At 45.1% G+C, this 14722-nt stretch overlaps 1 protein-coding gene across 7 annotated transcripts in view; it reads left to right on the top strand.

The window, feature by feature from the left end:
- The window catches only part of ZC3H18 (zinc finger CCCH-type containing 18), a 51015-nt gene that overhangs the window by 26460 nt on the left and 9833 nt on the right, over positions 1-14722 (top strand). For all 7 annotated transcript variants that reach the window (XM_069793297.1, XM_069793294.1, XM_069793293.1 and 4 more), the window contains 4 exons: positions 8200-8400; positions 9440-9565; positions 11134-11235; positions 12984-13127. In XM_069793297.1, coding sequence (XP_069649398.1) covers positions 8200-8400; positions 9440-9565; positions 11134-11235; positions 12984-13127 — 573 coding nt within the window. The remainder of the gene's footprint in view (positions 1-8199; positions 8401-9439; positions 9566-11133; positions 11236-12983; positions 13128-14722) is intronic.

The following is a 14722-nucleotide window of genomic DNA, read 5'->3' as shown; positions in this document are numbered from 1 at the left end:
CCTTGTGCTCCCCATCTCCAGAACGAGTTCTGATGCCCCAGGCTGTGACTGATTTTGCTGAGTGCAAAATTCTGCTTTATATCTCTGTCTTGCCAGTGTAGCTCACTGTTGTGCAAAGCATTTCAGGGATAAAGAAGTGGCATGAAATATGTTATGTGAAGAAACTTAGAGCAATGCAAGATGTTCTCACTTGGGCTGCTGGCCTTTAGCTGTGAGCAAAGGCCCTACACACAGTAATAGTAATTTGCTTTAATCCTTCTGTTGTTGCACAGGCCTTTATCCCACCATCAACTGAGCGAATCTGATTGTTTCAGGAGCACATTAAGCAGCTCAGTTAGCATTGTGGGACCTGTTAGCAGTTGTATTTCCAAAGCACCGAGGGACATTGATGAGTTGGACCCACTGGCAAGGGCAGCACACTCAGTATTGCTGCCCTGTTGGCTGGCGTAGCACTAGGTGGTTGTCCACCAAGAGGGGAGGAAGAAGAGGAAGCAATCCCATGCTGCAAGTCCGTGAGGTGGGCATTGGTTCCTTTCCCACCTGAGTTTCCTCTGCGGGGAATGTTGTGGGCCCTGTTGAGAAGCAGCATGGCAAAATAAACCTTTGGATGAGAAACTTTCCAGTTCTCAAGGAAGTTTGTCCTGCAGCCTGACCTAAAAGCTATTTCCATGCAGATAAGTTTGGTCAGGGCCCATGATATGGACCCCAAAATCTGTGAGGTGCCGGTGCCAAGTAGGGTGAGGAGGCGGCTGTTGTCCTCAGAGATGTCCCAGAGTCCAGACAGGAGGTGACAGCAGCTCGAAAGCTGCCAGGAAGGAGCAGTGTCCTGGTGAACCGTCCTGTGATTATCGCACACACAACAGTTTTTTGGAAGGAAGTTTTCTTCAGCTGGGCTAAAGACTATTGATGGAGTGCACTTATGCAGCCATTAAAAAATATAAATAACACCTGCAAGTAGGGACACTGTAAAATTTAAAGCAATGTCAGAAAGGGCAGCTATTCTGTAGCAAATCATAAATCCTCTGTAAAACGCTTCCAGCAAGGAGTGTTGTACTTCTTTCCAGCTTCTGTTGAGGTGGCAGTAGCCCTCCATTGTGAGATGCTGTATAATGCTGCAGACCCTGGGACAAAAGGTTATGTGTTCCCTCAACAGAGCTCACCCTTGCATTATTTTTTTAAGCTAGTTCAAGCTGACTTTGAAATGGGTCGTTGTTGATCTCTGGGATGAGCACATTAATGAACAGGATAACCTGGAGTCTAAAATCAATGAATGCAGGTTACCCAGGGCTTGCAAGTTAGAAAGTGTTGGAATGAGGTTGATTAGATAAAGGAGTGGCAAAAGTAAGGGAATGCAAATGGAGTGATTCATGATTGTGTGTGTGTGTGTGTATGTGTGTGATCACAAACCAACTGAACTTGTTTTTCGGAAGAATCTGTAATTCTAAGTGTTCCTGGGTTGTCGTCATCTTTCCCGACAGCTTCTGGTGGTGTCCCCAAGCCGCTGGCTGGATCTGCTCCCTATTTTTTGAGTGTAGGGGCTCTGTACAAAAGCAGCTGCTGTTCAAATAGAACTAGGTGTTTTGGTGGGCTTAGTAAGAGCATCTCATCCTGTTGTATAAAGATGGTGCGGTAGGCTGGTTGATTTTGTCTTTTAGTTTTCCCTGTGGAAAATTCAGCTGTTTCTTGAAAGAAATCCTTCATTTGTTCCTGTTTGTGCTGCCACAGGAGGAAGAGCAGGCAGGATAGCTGTGTTTCGAGTCAGGCATTGGTAAGACCCTGGAGTGCTCTAAATTAGTCTTACATCCATGAGAAGTTACTGAAGAGGAAAAGCAGCCTCTGTCAGGAGGCATAGATTTGCTCTCCAGGTGTCTGCACCTTCCCTGGGTGGCTTCTTGGAGTGCACTGAGTTAAGAGAAGCAAATGGCCCCAGGCCACTGGGCTTCCCAGGCTGAAACAAGGTTTATTGGCTCCAGATGGAGCTGGACCTCTGTTCCTCCTGCACACACCAGGACTGCCATGCCGCTTTCAGTGCTACACCATGCAGCACTGCTCAGAAGAGGATTTCCCTTCACCCCACATACAGAACATGCCCTGTGCTGCCCTGCGGCGCTTCAGACTCAGTCGGGTGCCCTGTATGGGAACACTGCGGTGATAAACATTATAATAACTTGTTTACATCCCGATTTTTTTTGTGATGCCGCTTCCAGCTGGAGCAATGGGACCTGGTTAGGCAGCTTTGCTTTCATTTATGTTCCCAGTTCATTTGGGAAGTTAGCAATAATAAAATCCCTCCGCGAACCAAACCAGCAAAGCTTTTCAAAGTTCTCCAAAAAGCATTTCTGTTGACTGGAGCATTCGTTAGTCTTCATGGTTCTTGAGGTTCTGCCTCTGCTTCCACAGTAAAAGGCAAAGGGTTTCGTAACTGTAAATCAAGATGAAGGGCATCGAGTGACTCAGATGTGGATCTCAAGGAATGTGTTTTTCTTTGGCATTTCAGAGATGGCATTACTGGAGAGATCTCCCACACTGGATTTTATTAAAACATTGCAAAGGCTGGGGCAGAATCACTGCACGCGGGTACCTCTCATTTAGAGGAGGCTCTCAAGGCGTCAAATGCTCAGCCCTTAGGGTAGATCACATCTCAGATATGTTTATCTGCCTGCTGTGATGATTTCATACTGTAGGTTCAGATTGTATCTCCACTATTTAATTTCAAAGCCTCTCCCCATCAGGCTTTGAAGAAATCTTTTTTTTTTTTTTTTCCTCCAAGTGACTGATAACTCTGCTTTAGATTGAAATGTCTTGACAAAAGCATATGCTTTGCTAATATTTCACCAAGATCAATTAGCACTGGCTCCAAGGTTCAGCATTTCCCATCGTAGCCTCACGTAGGTGGCTTTCGGGATCTGTTGTCCCTCTCCAGCCACACAAGTGACTTTATTGTGCTGAGACAGGAAAAAACTTCCAGTGTGCATGCACGCTGCTGGAGTTTATTTTGCAGCAACTGCAGGTCCCTTCACAACTGCCTTGGCACATGGCTCCAGTCGTTCCTCGAGTCCGCTTCCTCTGGAAAATTCCACTGACACTGAAGGAAAACTCGCGCCGGTGCTGCTGACGCAATGCTTGCTTTCCTGCAAGAAACAAAAAGGCTTTTAAATCATCGGTGGACTTTACTCCTTCAGAAAATTGAGCTGTAACTGCCGGCCAAAACAGTAGCCCTGGAGCCAGGCTGACGTCACCGGTGACCGTGGGTGATAAGGTTTGCGTTACCTGTGGGAGCCGTGTCCCACGGGGAGGGGGAAGGAAGGAAGCGCTCTCCCCGGCAAGATTATTTTCCCCTCTAAGATTAGAAATGCTTTGGCATCAATTGCATAATACGTGAGGAGGAAAACTTGAGCCGTGCGGCTCCGCTTTTCCCCCTCCAAATTCTTGTCGAATTCAGTGACGTGCTTCCAACGGGGTTTATTTGGGAGCCGAAGCGCGTGCGGTTGGGAGCTGGCTGACCTACGCTGTGGTTTGTGTTGCCAGCTGGAGCTGCCTTTGTTCCTCCTCTCATTGCCAAAGCCACGTTCAGCTTCAGTTCTCCGCTTGATTGCTGTAATTAAATTCCAGCCAAATATGCATTAATGTGTTCGTTCTGGAAAATAAAGCATTTAGTTATTTTAAGGTTAAAATGGGCTTCGGAAATAGCTAAGCTCTGCAGACCTTGCTCGTGCCCTGGTGACGCAGGATGCTGCTCCTTGGGGTTCTGGAAGGAAATTAAGCTGCTTTTGATCAGTCTGTGTTGTCAGTCGCTTTTACTCCCTCTAATTTTTTTTTTTTTTTTTAAAACCTCGTGGCATAGGCTTACCTAATTAGGGAGTTAATTCTTAAATATTTGAGATGTTTCCTAAAAATTGGAATTTGGTGAAAAAGTAGACCAGGATTCACATGTGTCCTTTGGTAGCATATGACTTTTTTTTGCCAGCTGCTCTCTGTGCCAAAGCGTGTTAGGTTTGCCTGTAGCGTTGGACTGCACTAGCCTGGGTAACTGTGCTGGGCTGAGGATGAACTCGTACAAAGTGCCACAAGTTGGTCTCACGGCTCACCACCCCAAAGCAGCCAGGCTTCTTCTCTCCTTCCCTCCTCTGTTTGCCAGGGGTCAGCTCCCGCAGTTGTTCAAACCCTGCCATGGGCTGGTTGGACTTGCTGACCCAGCAGCAAACTACTACTTTTTTTTTTTTTTTTTCCCCTCTCCCTCTTGAATGAAGGAGATCCAGCACAAGACAGGAAGGGAAAATTTACCCAGTTGTAAGAGTGAAAGTGAAGAGAAAGGCTTCCCCTTCTCAGGATCAAATACATTGCTCAACCCACCCAGCAGTGCAGCACCAGGAGCAGCTCTCGTATTCAGCATAGCTCTGGGCAGCCCTCCTGCCTGATCTGGGCTGGGAGCCACAGGCTGGTTGCCTCCTGCCTCTTCTCAGCAGGCTTTCCGCTGTGAGCTTTACAGCTTCCTCCACTTCCATCCCAGCAACTGCACGGTATCAGTATGCAGGAGTAAATTTGATTGAAGCGCCGACTATTTCGTGGGCTGTTAGCCTCTAATAGTCTCTTCAGTAAAATTCATACAGGCTGTAATTGAGATGTTAGTCTAAGGCTGATGGTGGGGATCTTGGCAGTTGCTCTGGCTTACTTTCAATTCTGACTCCTGAATTCCACTGGAGGAGACGAGCCAAGTGGCATCAGATACCAGTCCCTCGTATTAAGTTGAACAAGTTTATTTGGTGATGCTACATGTTGGGCATGCAGGTAGCTCTTGAGGAAAGACTTTGAAAATGTCCTGACATGAGCATCATCTTTCTTTCTTGGCTATAGTCTGGTAACATATTTACTGCTGAGTCAAAAAGCCAAAGCATATCCAGAAATGAGGCTTTCTGTTGTGGTTTTCCTGGGGAAAAAACCTTTCCTCCAGAAAGTGACTTCATCGAGAGAGAATTGCATCTAACCAGGTAATAGATGCAAGTAATGAGATTTGCCTTCATAGTCATCTTTGCTCCAAGCTCGCACCCAAGTTGTGGAGTTCAGCGTAAGTTGTTCCCACGTGGGGTTGGAGCTGAGGTCCAGCTCCCAGGTAGTGCTGCTGTTGGACGTGAATGCGGGCAAGTTGTTTGTTTGAGAGAGAGACAGAGAATAAATTCTGTAGGAGGCTTTTCTTGCTAAAAACTATTGCAGGAGAGAGTTGAGCCTAGAGAGGGGCAAGGTCATTCATTAGTTGTTGGCTTTCACATTTTTCACCTTGGACGCTGCAGTGGAGAGCTGTTCAGCAGGCTTTATCCACGTCTTGAGATGGATACTGCCTCTCTGCTCACCTGTGCCAGCAGAATATTCCCCCTGCGTCTCCCAAAGCATGCAGACTGTGGTCACTCAGGAAGGGACATCGGAGCGGGACGTAGTCTAGCATTATTCATGAGCATCCTCTCATGGTGTTCTCCTCTTTTCTGCTGCTGTTTAGCCTGCTGCTTGATGCCAGGTGTGTAGGCTTTTCCCAACCTTCTTTTTCCTTCTGCTTTGCACTTAGTTGCTTTGAAGATACTCCAGAGGTCAAGATGGCTTCAAAATGACCCCAGCTACAATTACGTGTTATCAGTGTGTAAATAACAGGTCCAGTTTATCTGAACCCCATATTCAGAGTCATGGTTGTCCTGGTTTCAGCTGGGATAGAGTTAATTGTCTTCCTAGTAGCTGGTGTAGTGCTATGTTTTTTGAGCTAGGTATGAGAAGAATGTTGACAACACTGATGTTTTCAGTTGTTGCTAAGTAATGTTTAGTCTAAAGTCAAGGATTTTTCAGCTCCTGATGCCCTGCCAGCAAGAAGGCTGGAGGGGCACAAGAATTTGGGAGGGGACACAGCCAGGACAGCTGACCCAAACTGGCCAATGGGATATTCCATACCATGTGATGTCATGCCCCGTATATAAACTGGGGGGAGTAGAGGTGGGGGGATCGCCGCTCGGGGATTAACTGGGCATCGGTCAGCGGGTAGTGAGCAATTGCACTGTGCATCGTTTGTATAATTCCGATCCTTTTATTATTACTGTTGTCATTTTATTAGTGTTACCATTATCATTATTAGTTTCTTCTTTTCTGTTCTGTTAAACCATTCTTATCTCAACCCATGAGTTTTACTTCTTTTCCCGATTGTCTCCCCCATCCCCACTGTGTTGGGGGGGAAGTGAGTGAGCGGCTGCGCGATGCTTAGTTGCTGGCTGGGGTTAAACCATGACAATGGTCTTCCTCCATGATTAGATACTCGGATATAGTCGTGGCTATAACATGGGAAACTAGACCAACCCACTGCAAATAACATGTTCTGTGTTAAATAGCATATGTTAGAGCAGCACTGGAAAGGGTGATGATGCTAAATGAAGATGCTGGTGAATAATGCTGAGCCATAACCCTGCTTGGGACTCTCTTACTAGGCAGTCAGCAATTTTCTGTGCTAATACGTAAGCGTCCTCTTCTGAAGCTGGAATGAGATTTGTGGGAGAGGTGAATGTGAAAAAAGAGTTTCTCCTCCCATAAAATTCTGTGTATACCGAGACAGATGTGGGACAAATTGTAAAATTGCTGTAGTTATATCAGCAAAGATAGGGAAAGAGTAGGATGCTGCACTAGACTTTAAAATCAGCATATACAAGTTCTGGAGACAGGGAAGAGGTGAGAGGCTGTAGGAGTTTCAACTGTGTCAAGACTGTGTTTTAATACTGCCAAGCAAGGAGGTGATGAGACTTCTTAGTGACTAGTGGAGCCTTCAAAGGGCAGAACAGGCTGCTAACGAAGAGCTTTAATTATCCTGTTGTTGTCTGTTGAAAAAGTGTTGTGGCAAGAAATGCGGTCCATAGAATTATTAGAAAACTTGAGGTTGCTTTTTTTATCTCAAAAGGTAGAGGAAGTTGCATGGGGAGTGGTTGCTTCAGTTGTGTGACTAATGGGGTGGTACTGGCTGAACCCAGCAATGGAAGGTGCCTTTCCTCCCCCAAATTCTCAGAGCGAGAGGGTTCCTTATTTTGAGAAAAGGAATAAAGACATCGTTGTAGTGGTAACTTGATGAGTGCAACAGACTTCATAGACCTTTAGGCAAGCACAAACTTTGCCTAAAACCTGAGGGAGAAGCTTATAAGCAGGTAATTGAACAGTCGTTTGCAGGTTAGAGTAAGGGCAAGGAAAAATCCCAAGTTAAATCACCAATAGATAAGAGAGGTAATAAAGTCTAGGCCTGAAGAAACTCATCCTGGAGTATTTAAGGAACTCTCTGGTGCAGATGCTGAAAAGTTAGCCCTGAATTATTTTCAGAGGGTTGTAGAGGAGAACAGAAGCCCAGAGAACCAAAGAAAAAGGGGAAACGCAAGTAGAGCCCTTAAAAGGGAAGGGAGGAGATGGAGGGTATCTAGCCTGACTCAACACATCTTCCTGGTTATCAACAACAGGAGAGCACATGTTCAATGGTGTTTGTAAGCACCTAGAGAGTAATATGGTAATAAAACAGCCATTAAGAACTGCTTTATGTTCAGCTGATGAGGTAACCGTCCCCTTTGTAAGGGTAAGAACAGATCCATCTGTCTTGGCTGTGGTAAGGCTTGTGACGCAGTCCCACGTGATGTTCTGATAAGGGAACTGTAGGAGAGTAATTCAGGCTGAATCTCTTAGTACTTGCTGGTTACTTCCAGCAGTTTGCTGTATTGAGACGGCATTTCAGATGCACGCTCGAAGTCTGTCCTTAGCCTAGCTCTGTTCAGTATTTTCATTGCACTGGGGGCTGCCTACTTGGTTTGGGTTGCTGCAGCTCTAGCTACTTGGCATAGGCATAGGAAGAACCAAGTTTCCCATTCCTTTCCCTCTTAAGTGTGCTTGTGTCCGCTCCTTGGAGGCCAAAAGCCAAAGCTGAAATCACCTGGCAGGTCACTGCTTGGTCAGTGCCACAAAGTAGTTCACAAAACTTGCAGGTACTGCTATTTTCAAGGGCTTGCAGTCACCGATTTACAAAATGATAGCTGTTCTGACCCTTCATCACCCCAAAATGATGCTGAATATCCTGCAGTGGAGGTTAAGAGCTAGTAGTGGCATGAAGGATGAATTTCTGAGATCTTTTCCTGGCCCTGTGTTTCTGTTAGCTTTACTGTATAAAAAACGTCCCAGCTACTTAACTCCTCTGTTTTCCAGCCGTCAGCCTGAGCCACCAAAGAAGGAGAAGGAGGCAACCACAATTACCACCACTCAGTCGAAGAGAGCAGATGAATGGAAGGACCCCTGGCGCCGATCCAAGTCCCCCAAAAAGAAACTTGGTGTGTCTGTCTCTCCCAGCCGTGCGCGTAGGCGCCGAAAAACCTCTGCTTCTTCAGCGTCTGCTTCTGGCTCTTCAAGGTGAGTGAAGGCGAAGAGCGTGTCACATCTGAGCCTCGTTAGTGTGTCAGGGAATGTGACATGACTTTTTCTTGTCAGTGGAAGATGTTGAGATGTTTGGGAAAGCAGTTCAAGGCTTGCTGCTCAGTAACAGCTAAGGACACAGGCATATAGGTAGTGAGGTGGAAGCTAAAGGGCACACATAACTGTGGGTGCTGTGATGTGATTTGCTGAAAACTAAGCAAAGACAGGTCCTCGGAAAAGTCAGTATTCAGGGAAATTAGACTTGGAAGCAGTCCAGATATTAGTAGCTCACCTAGATGAAAACTGATCTTAATAGGAGCAGAAGGAGCTCGAAGCTATAAAAATTGGAGCCTCTTCACTCCAGGAGTGCTGGGGGGATGAGGCAAGCCCACTCCAGGAAGAGCATGCTGATGCTACTGGGGAAAAACTGCAGTTGTGGAGGTTTGACAGAGCCTTAGAGGGCTGCAGTGGAGGTTGAAAACCAATGGGTGCGAGATAAAGACTTTACAGAACGAAGCACGCTGAATCTAGGAGAGTTGAGGCATGAGCTGGATCTGTTTTCCTTAAATGTTTGAACTTGAAGCTCCTGAAAAGAGGGGGAGAAAGTATCAGAGAGGAATGAGGAACACACTGAATTGAAGATATGGATCTAAAAACCAAAGCCCTCCTGAAGTAGATAGCGTTTCTTGCTGGGATCACTGCACCTGAGATTTTTCTGTTTTCTCATACCTGTGTGACCCAACCTGTCAGGGGGTTGTCTGGTGAAAAGGCATAAAATTGTGTGGAAGGAGTTCACAAAAAGGGATGGAAAGTCACTAGCTAAAGGAGGGAGGCCTATTCAAGGGCGCAAAGTGGGTAGCAACAATGGGATCCTCTCTAAAAGAAAAGGGGGGACCAAGGAGAGGCTGTACTGCCAGACCACTGAGAAGGCAGGTAATTTTTGGAGCAGTGTTTGAGAACTTGGGAAGAGTGTACTGGAAACCTTGGTCTCAGAGGACTTCTCGGGAGGCACTGAATTTTAATGTTTTTCTTTCAGGTCCTCTTCTCGTTCATCCACCTATTCTGGTTCAGGTTCCTCGCGATCTCGTTCCAGATCATCTTCTTACAGCTCTTACTCTAGTCGCTCTTCAAGACACAGCTCTTTCTCAGGCAGCAGGTCCAGGTAATGGCTCCCTGGATTTGAAAATAACGGTGTACTGTTTTCCAAACATTTGCTAACGGCTACTTTTGCTGCTACTTAAAAGCAAATAGCCAACTCTTGAAATAAAACATTCAAACCACTTTCCTGAGTGAGGGAAGTACGATAGACTGCAAGGCAGCCTGCTGGTTTGGTTGCTGAATGAAGTAGGTATGTCAGCCACCCCCTCCTCTCCCCAGTACCCCCACCCATGAGTACTCTGCTGTTGTGGCTGGGCTGTTTCCCATGCCTGTGGTAGCTGAGCAGTTGTAGGAGCCTAGCTGAGATTAATGTTGCTGTCATTTGCATTTTATGATTGGAAGAAGTTACTGGCATCTCTTTTCTGTTGCACTGGAATTTCTATTTAAAGAGGCACATCACGTTTCTTTAATAAAACAATCCATGCAGTTGTGTCTTGTGATAGTCCTGACACTTCAAAGTAGCAATTCAGTGTCCCATGCTGATTAAACAGAGGCATGTTTATTACTCTGCCACTTCCTGGCCCCTGCAGACAGTTTCCCAAGTCTGGAATATGCATAGTAGGAAAACTGGCTCCCTAGATAGGCACTTCTTCAGAGCTGAAATCAAACAGATATCCAGTGTGGATCACGCAGTTGATGGGAGTGCATGGTGTCATTTCAGAGATGGTTTCTCCTAGAAAAGACTCAGGTGGGAGTTGATCTTGATGCAAGCACATGTGTTTCTGGGGAGCAGGCTGACCTTCCCCCATCCACCCCATTTCAGGCTCTGTTCCTGGCAGGACAAGGTCAGGCACAGGTGACGTACTTCAATTAGCGTGCCTCTCTCTGAAGATAGGAGGGTGAGGAGCACCCAAGTGCCTAACTGTTCTTCGGAAAGCCGGTCACAGAGGTGTCTGCCTTTCTGAAGTACTAGGCTGCAGCAAGGGTACTTCCAGTCTTGGCAGCAGGGTGAATCACCTGAACGCCAGCATCTGGTGTGCTGTGTAAGTGGCTCGCCTCTTTGGTCAGTCCCGATCTTAGGAAACAGCTCTTGCCCTTTGATCTGTTGGCTTTGGTATTCTCCGCTTGATTTTTCTCCTTGTGTTCCAGAAATTACAGATATCCAGTTAGATGTGTTTTTTGTGTCTTTCTCCCAAGGGTTTTTTTTGCTGCTCTTTAAAGGATAAACTGCACTAGGAATTACTGGAATATAAAGCAGGTTGAAACAAATCATGCTGAACTTGCAAGTCAAAATCCCACTTACTTTCCTGTAGGCATATTCTCTGTAAGGAGAGAATACAGAGAGTATGGAGAAAGCCTCAGGTGTTGGTGTGGAATATGTGAGAGTGCCTCTCTTGCAGCTAACCCTATTTTTTCCTTTTGTTTTCTACTTTTACACTGGTCTGGTGATAGAACTTAGTTTTGTTGAACAGAGTCCAAATATAAAACTAGGGTAAGCTCAGACCCATGGGGACTAGTTCCTGGGATGCAGTCATTAGCCAAAGGAGGGAGTGATAGCTAAATGCACCAAAAGCCAGGAAAGCCTTCTGCAGTCCCAGAGACTGAGCTGAATGATATGTCCTTCCTTCCTAGATCACGGTCCTTCTCATCTTCACCCTCTCCTTCTCCAACACCGTCTCCACATAAGCCGCTTGCGAAAGCTAAAGGGGAGTTATTACCACCTGCTGGTAAAGGGTAAGTCTTCATCTCTGTTTTGATAACACAGTGCAGAAGAGGCTCCAAACAGTAGCGTAATCCCTGAGTCAGACCCTTGTGACCTGATTGACAGTTTAAGGAAGAAATGGAAGATGCGAAATATGACCCACATAGAATAATGTTTAGCTTTGCATATTTAATTAAATGATGACACTTTCACTTATTAAAACCAGCAGGTATCCTTAAGTATTTTATAGAGTCATAGAATCATTTAGGTTGGAAAAGATCCTTAAGATCAAGTCCGACCATTAATCTAACACTACCAAGTCCACCACTAAACCATGTCCCTAAGCGTCACATCGAGGCCTCTGTCATGTATACATGAGTGTTTAAAAACACTCATGATTTACACTTTAAACATTCTGTGTGTGCAGATATGTTTACACAGGAGCTCTAAGAAAGTTTCATTCATTCCTCTACTGTAGCTTGAGTTAATGCATAGCCTTAGAATAAAGAAATGTTCAGCCTTATCTACTTTTAACATTGGAGAGAAATTAAAACAGTATTATAGCTATGAAACTGGTTTTGGCAGATTATGCCAGCGCTCCTGCTCTTTTAAATACTTGAAGTTGCTATTTCATAAACTCCTGTAATACATAGTAAATTATGGATACATTAGAGGGGGACATACCACCATAGTGATGTCACCTTGTTTAAGGTGACCTGCAAATAAATTACACAATGGGAATCCCCCTGAATTCTCCAGAATATGGGACAATCCCCTTTGCCACACTTCTTGTGCCTTATTGACCTGCTTTTTTTTTTCTTCTCAGATCAGAGGGTTCAACCCTTCAAGGACACGCTCTCCACCTACAGCGTTGTCTTTACACCCTTCTAGTGCATATTGCAGTGCTGGTTTGGTAACACATGACACCAGCCAGCAGCCTGTACTAGCATGGGGATTGTTTTTGCCGCGTAACATTCCATGTATTTAATCCTGTGTTCTGCAGGGGATGAATGCAGATATTCTTAAGCACAAGAGAAGGAATTAACAGTCTCTATTTTTGTATGCAGACAGCTGCCTCCTCCCCAGTTAATAGTAGGTGTGACATCAGTGCTGGGGATGTTGAGCAGTAACCAGCTATTAGAGCAGAGGTTGGACTGCTCTGAGCCCAGAAGTGAGCAGCCCTGAAGAGCCAAAGTGATTCCCATCTCGCATAGTGGGTGCTAGATAAAGTCACAGAAACGTTGCATAGCGGTCCTCCGCAATGGTGTTACCTGTTAAATGTTCTGCAGGGTAACGCGAGCCAAGGGACAGGTCCAAGCAACATTTGCACACATGGGCTGTTTTGCACCCTGCTGATCCGTGTGAGGGAAAAGAGCATTTTTGCATAAAATGTGTGCATTTGATTCTGAAGCCTGACTGGCAGATTTTAAGTAGATGTACGAATTTTGGATAAAAACGCACAGAATCAAATGGATAAGAAACAGCGATTCTACACAATCTACTTCATTAGTTAATTTGCAAGTTGAATGTCTCCAGAATTGGCTGTTGTATAGTAACTTGCCTCTGAAAAGGTGACTTGATTTAGAACATGGGAAACATCCCTTTAGGGGAATCGCTATTCTTTGAGAGTGTTTTGGTGAAATAGCCATGTGTCTGTAGCTACAGTAATCATATCTATATAATATTTAGTCAACAACAAACATGAATGCATTTCATCGCTTTTGAGAATGTCTGTATCTACTGAGTTTGACCAAGCACATGATAATTTTAATTTTTGTAGTGAAAAATCTGTGAAGAAACTAGCTGCCCTTCCAGTCCCTCAGCCACTCACTAAAATTACAACAGCTGCACCAGAGCCAGCCAAACCAGGGGATAATCGAGAGGCAAGAAGGAAGGAACGTCAGACAAGGACTCCACCCAGGAGGTAAGAAAGCTGTGGGGTGGAGTGAGGCTTGATCTCCTGGAAGATAGAGCAAATCCTGGGTTTCTCTTGGGAGTACCGACTGCAAGGGCTCTTTGGTATTAAAGGAGAAATCTGTTTCCTGGGGCAGGAAGGGAACGGGAAGAGGGGGAAGGAGTCAGGGGTGAATGCTAGTGACTTGCCACAGCAAGTGGCTCCTGTCTTTGAAGGCTGGTTGGAGGATGAAGTAGGTGGAAATGTGCCAAAAGGCAGGGTCTGCAGTACAAAAAAAGGCATGTTTGAGAGCTGCTGGTTGTGGAGGCTTCACAGCAAGGAAGCAAAGGTGTGTTTGGTTCCGAGAGCAGATCTGATGTGTTGGAGAGTCATTTGTGGTGATGGGTTTGGGCCCTCTTTACTGTAAACATGTGCCAGTATGCAGGGAGTATTTCTTCTGTGTGGTCCCAGGAGCTGGTTCGTCAGCATCCAGCAGTACCCCTGGAGGAGGGGAGGAAAAACTCCCCAGTACACAGCTTGCTGGCTCCCCTGCTCCACTTTCTCTTCCTGGCTTCATCCTGTGTGACTAGTCTGAATGTTTCAAGTGTTTTCTGTCTGTCCTCTAGTTGTTTCTGTTGTCTTTTTCTCTTCCTTTGCATTTAAAATGAGAGAGGCTTCTGATGGTTTTCAAACAAGGAGCATTTGTCTGTATTTAAATATGTTTATCAGGCTTAATCCATTGTACTGTATTTAAAAACGTTACAGGATAAATGCAGGAAGCATTGCCTGTTCTTGGAGGGACACGAAGTCAGCTAAGCACAGCTCAAATTCATCATGCATCCTTTTTACATTAGAAGTTTTGAAATAGTATGACACCTGTGTGCCTAGTCTATGGAAGTGATAGCTTGGTGTGTTAGAAATGTATTTAATATAAATGTCTATCTTATGAGCACTAAGAATGTTTTATCCCTGCAGTAAGTCATATAGTTTTCTTGGATCACTGGATGATGCTTTTATTAGTGTGTTTTGAAGATGGCTGTAATGTGTTTTGAAGATGGCTGTAAGTCTGTTTTCCGTTCAGGTTTTCAGAAGCATCCTGAGTCAGTTCTTAATTTTGCATGGGATTACATCGCATGTTTCTTCCCAGTAGTTGAAGAAAATGCCTGGGCTGAGCAGTTATGTCTCCACAAGTGAAAACTGATCACGACAGTTTCTTTTCCCTAGAAACTCCATCAGTTCTAGTTTCCATTTCACTTACTTTAACTAGTTAATAATAGTCTTGGATGTCTTTAGTCACCTTCCCTTATTCTTTATTCCAGCCTTGGGTTTTTTTTCATGCTTACACCCACAGAAACCCCACTGCCCTGCACTCTCCCTGCTGTGCAAATGACAAAAGAGCTCTATTTATTTTAGTACTGGTGTGTTAGTCACAAAAAATGTGTATGATTATTGGTATAGCCTGAAATACAAGGTAGTCCCACTGTGTTACGCAGTTAGCAATTTTTGTTTATAGGAAGCATTTGCTCCTGGTATCAGTACAGGATTAAGGTACTCTAGCTCATTCTTTTGTTTGGCTCTCATTAACATTATGCAGTCTTGCATAAAACATCCACTGTCCAGAAAAC

This window comes from Haliaeetus albicilla, chromosome 10, assembly GCF_947461875.1.
Source record: "Haliaeetus albicilla chromosome 10, bHalAlb1.1, whole genome shotgun sequence".
NCBI lineage: Eukaryota > Metazoa > Chordata > Aves > Accipitriformes > Accipitridae > Haliaeetus > Haliaeetus albicilla.
The sequence above is the reverse complement of the archived record's forward strand: the minus strand, read 5'-3'. Positions and strand labels throughout refer to the sequence as shown.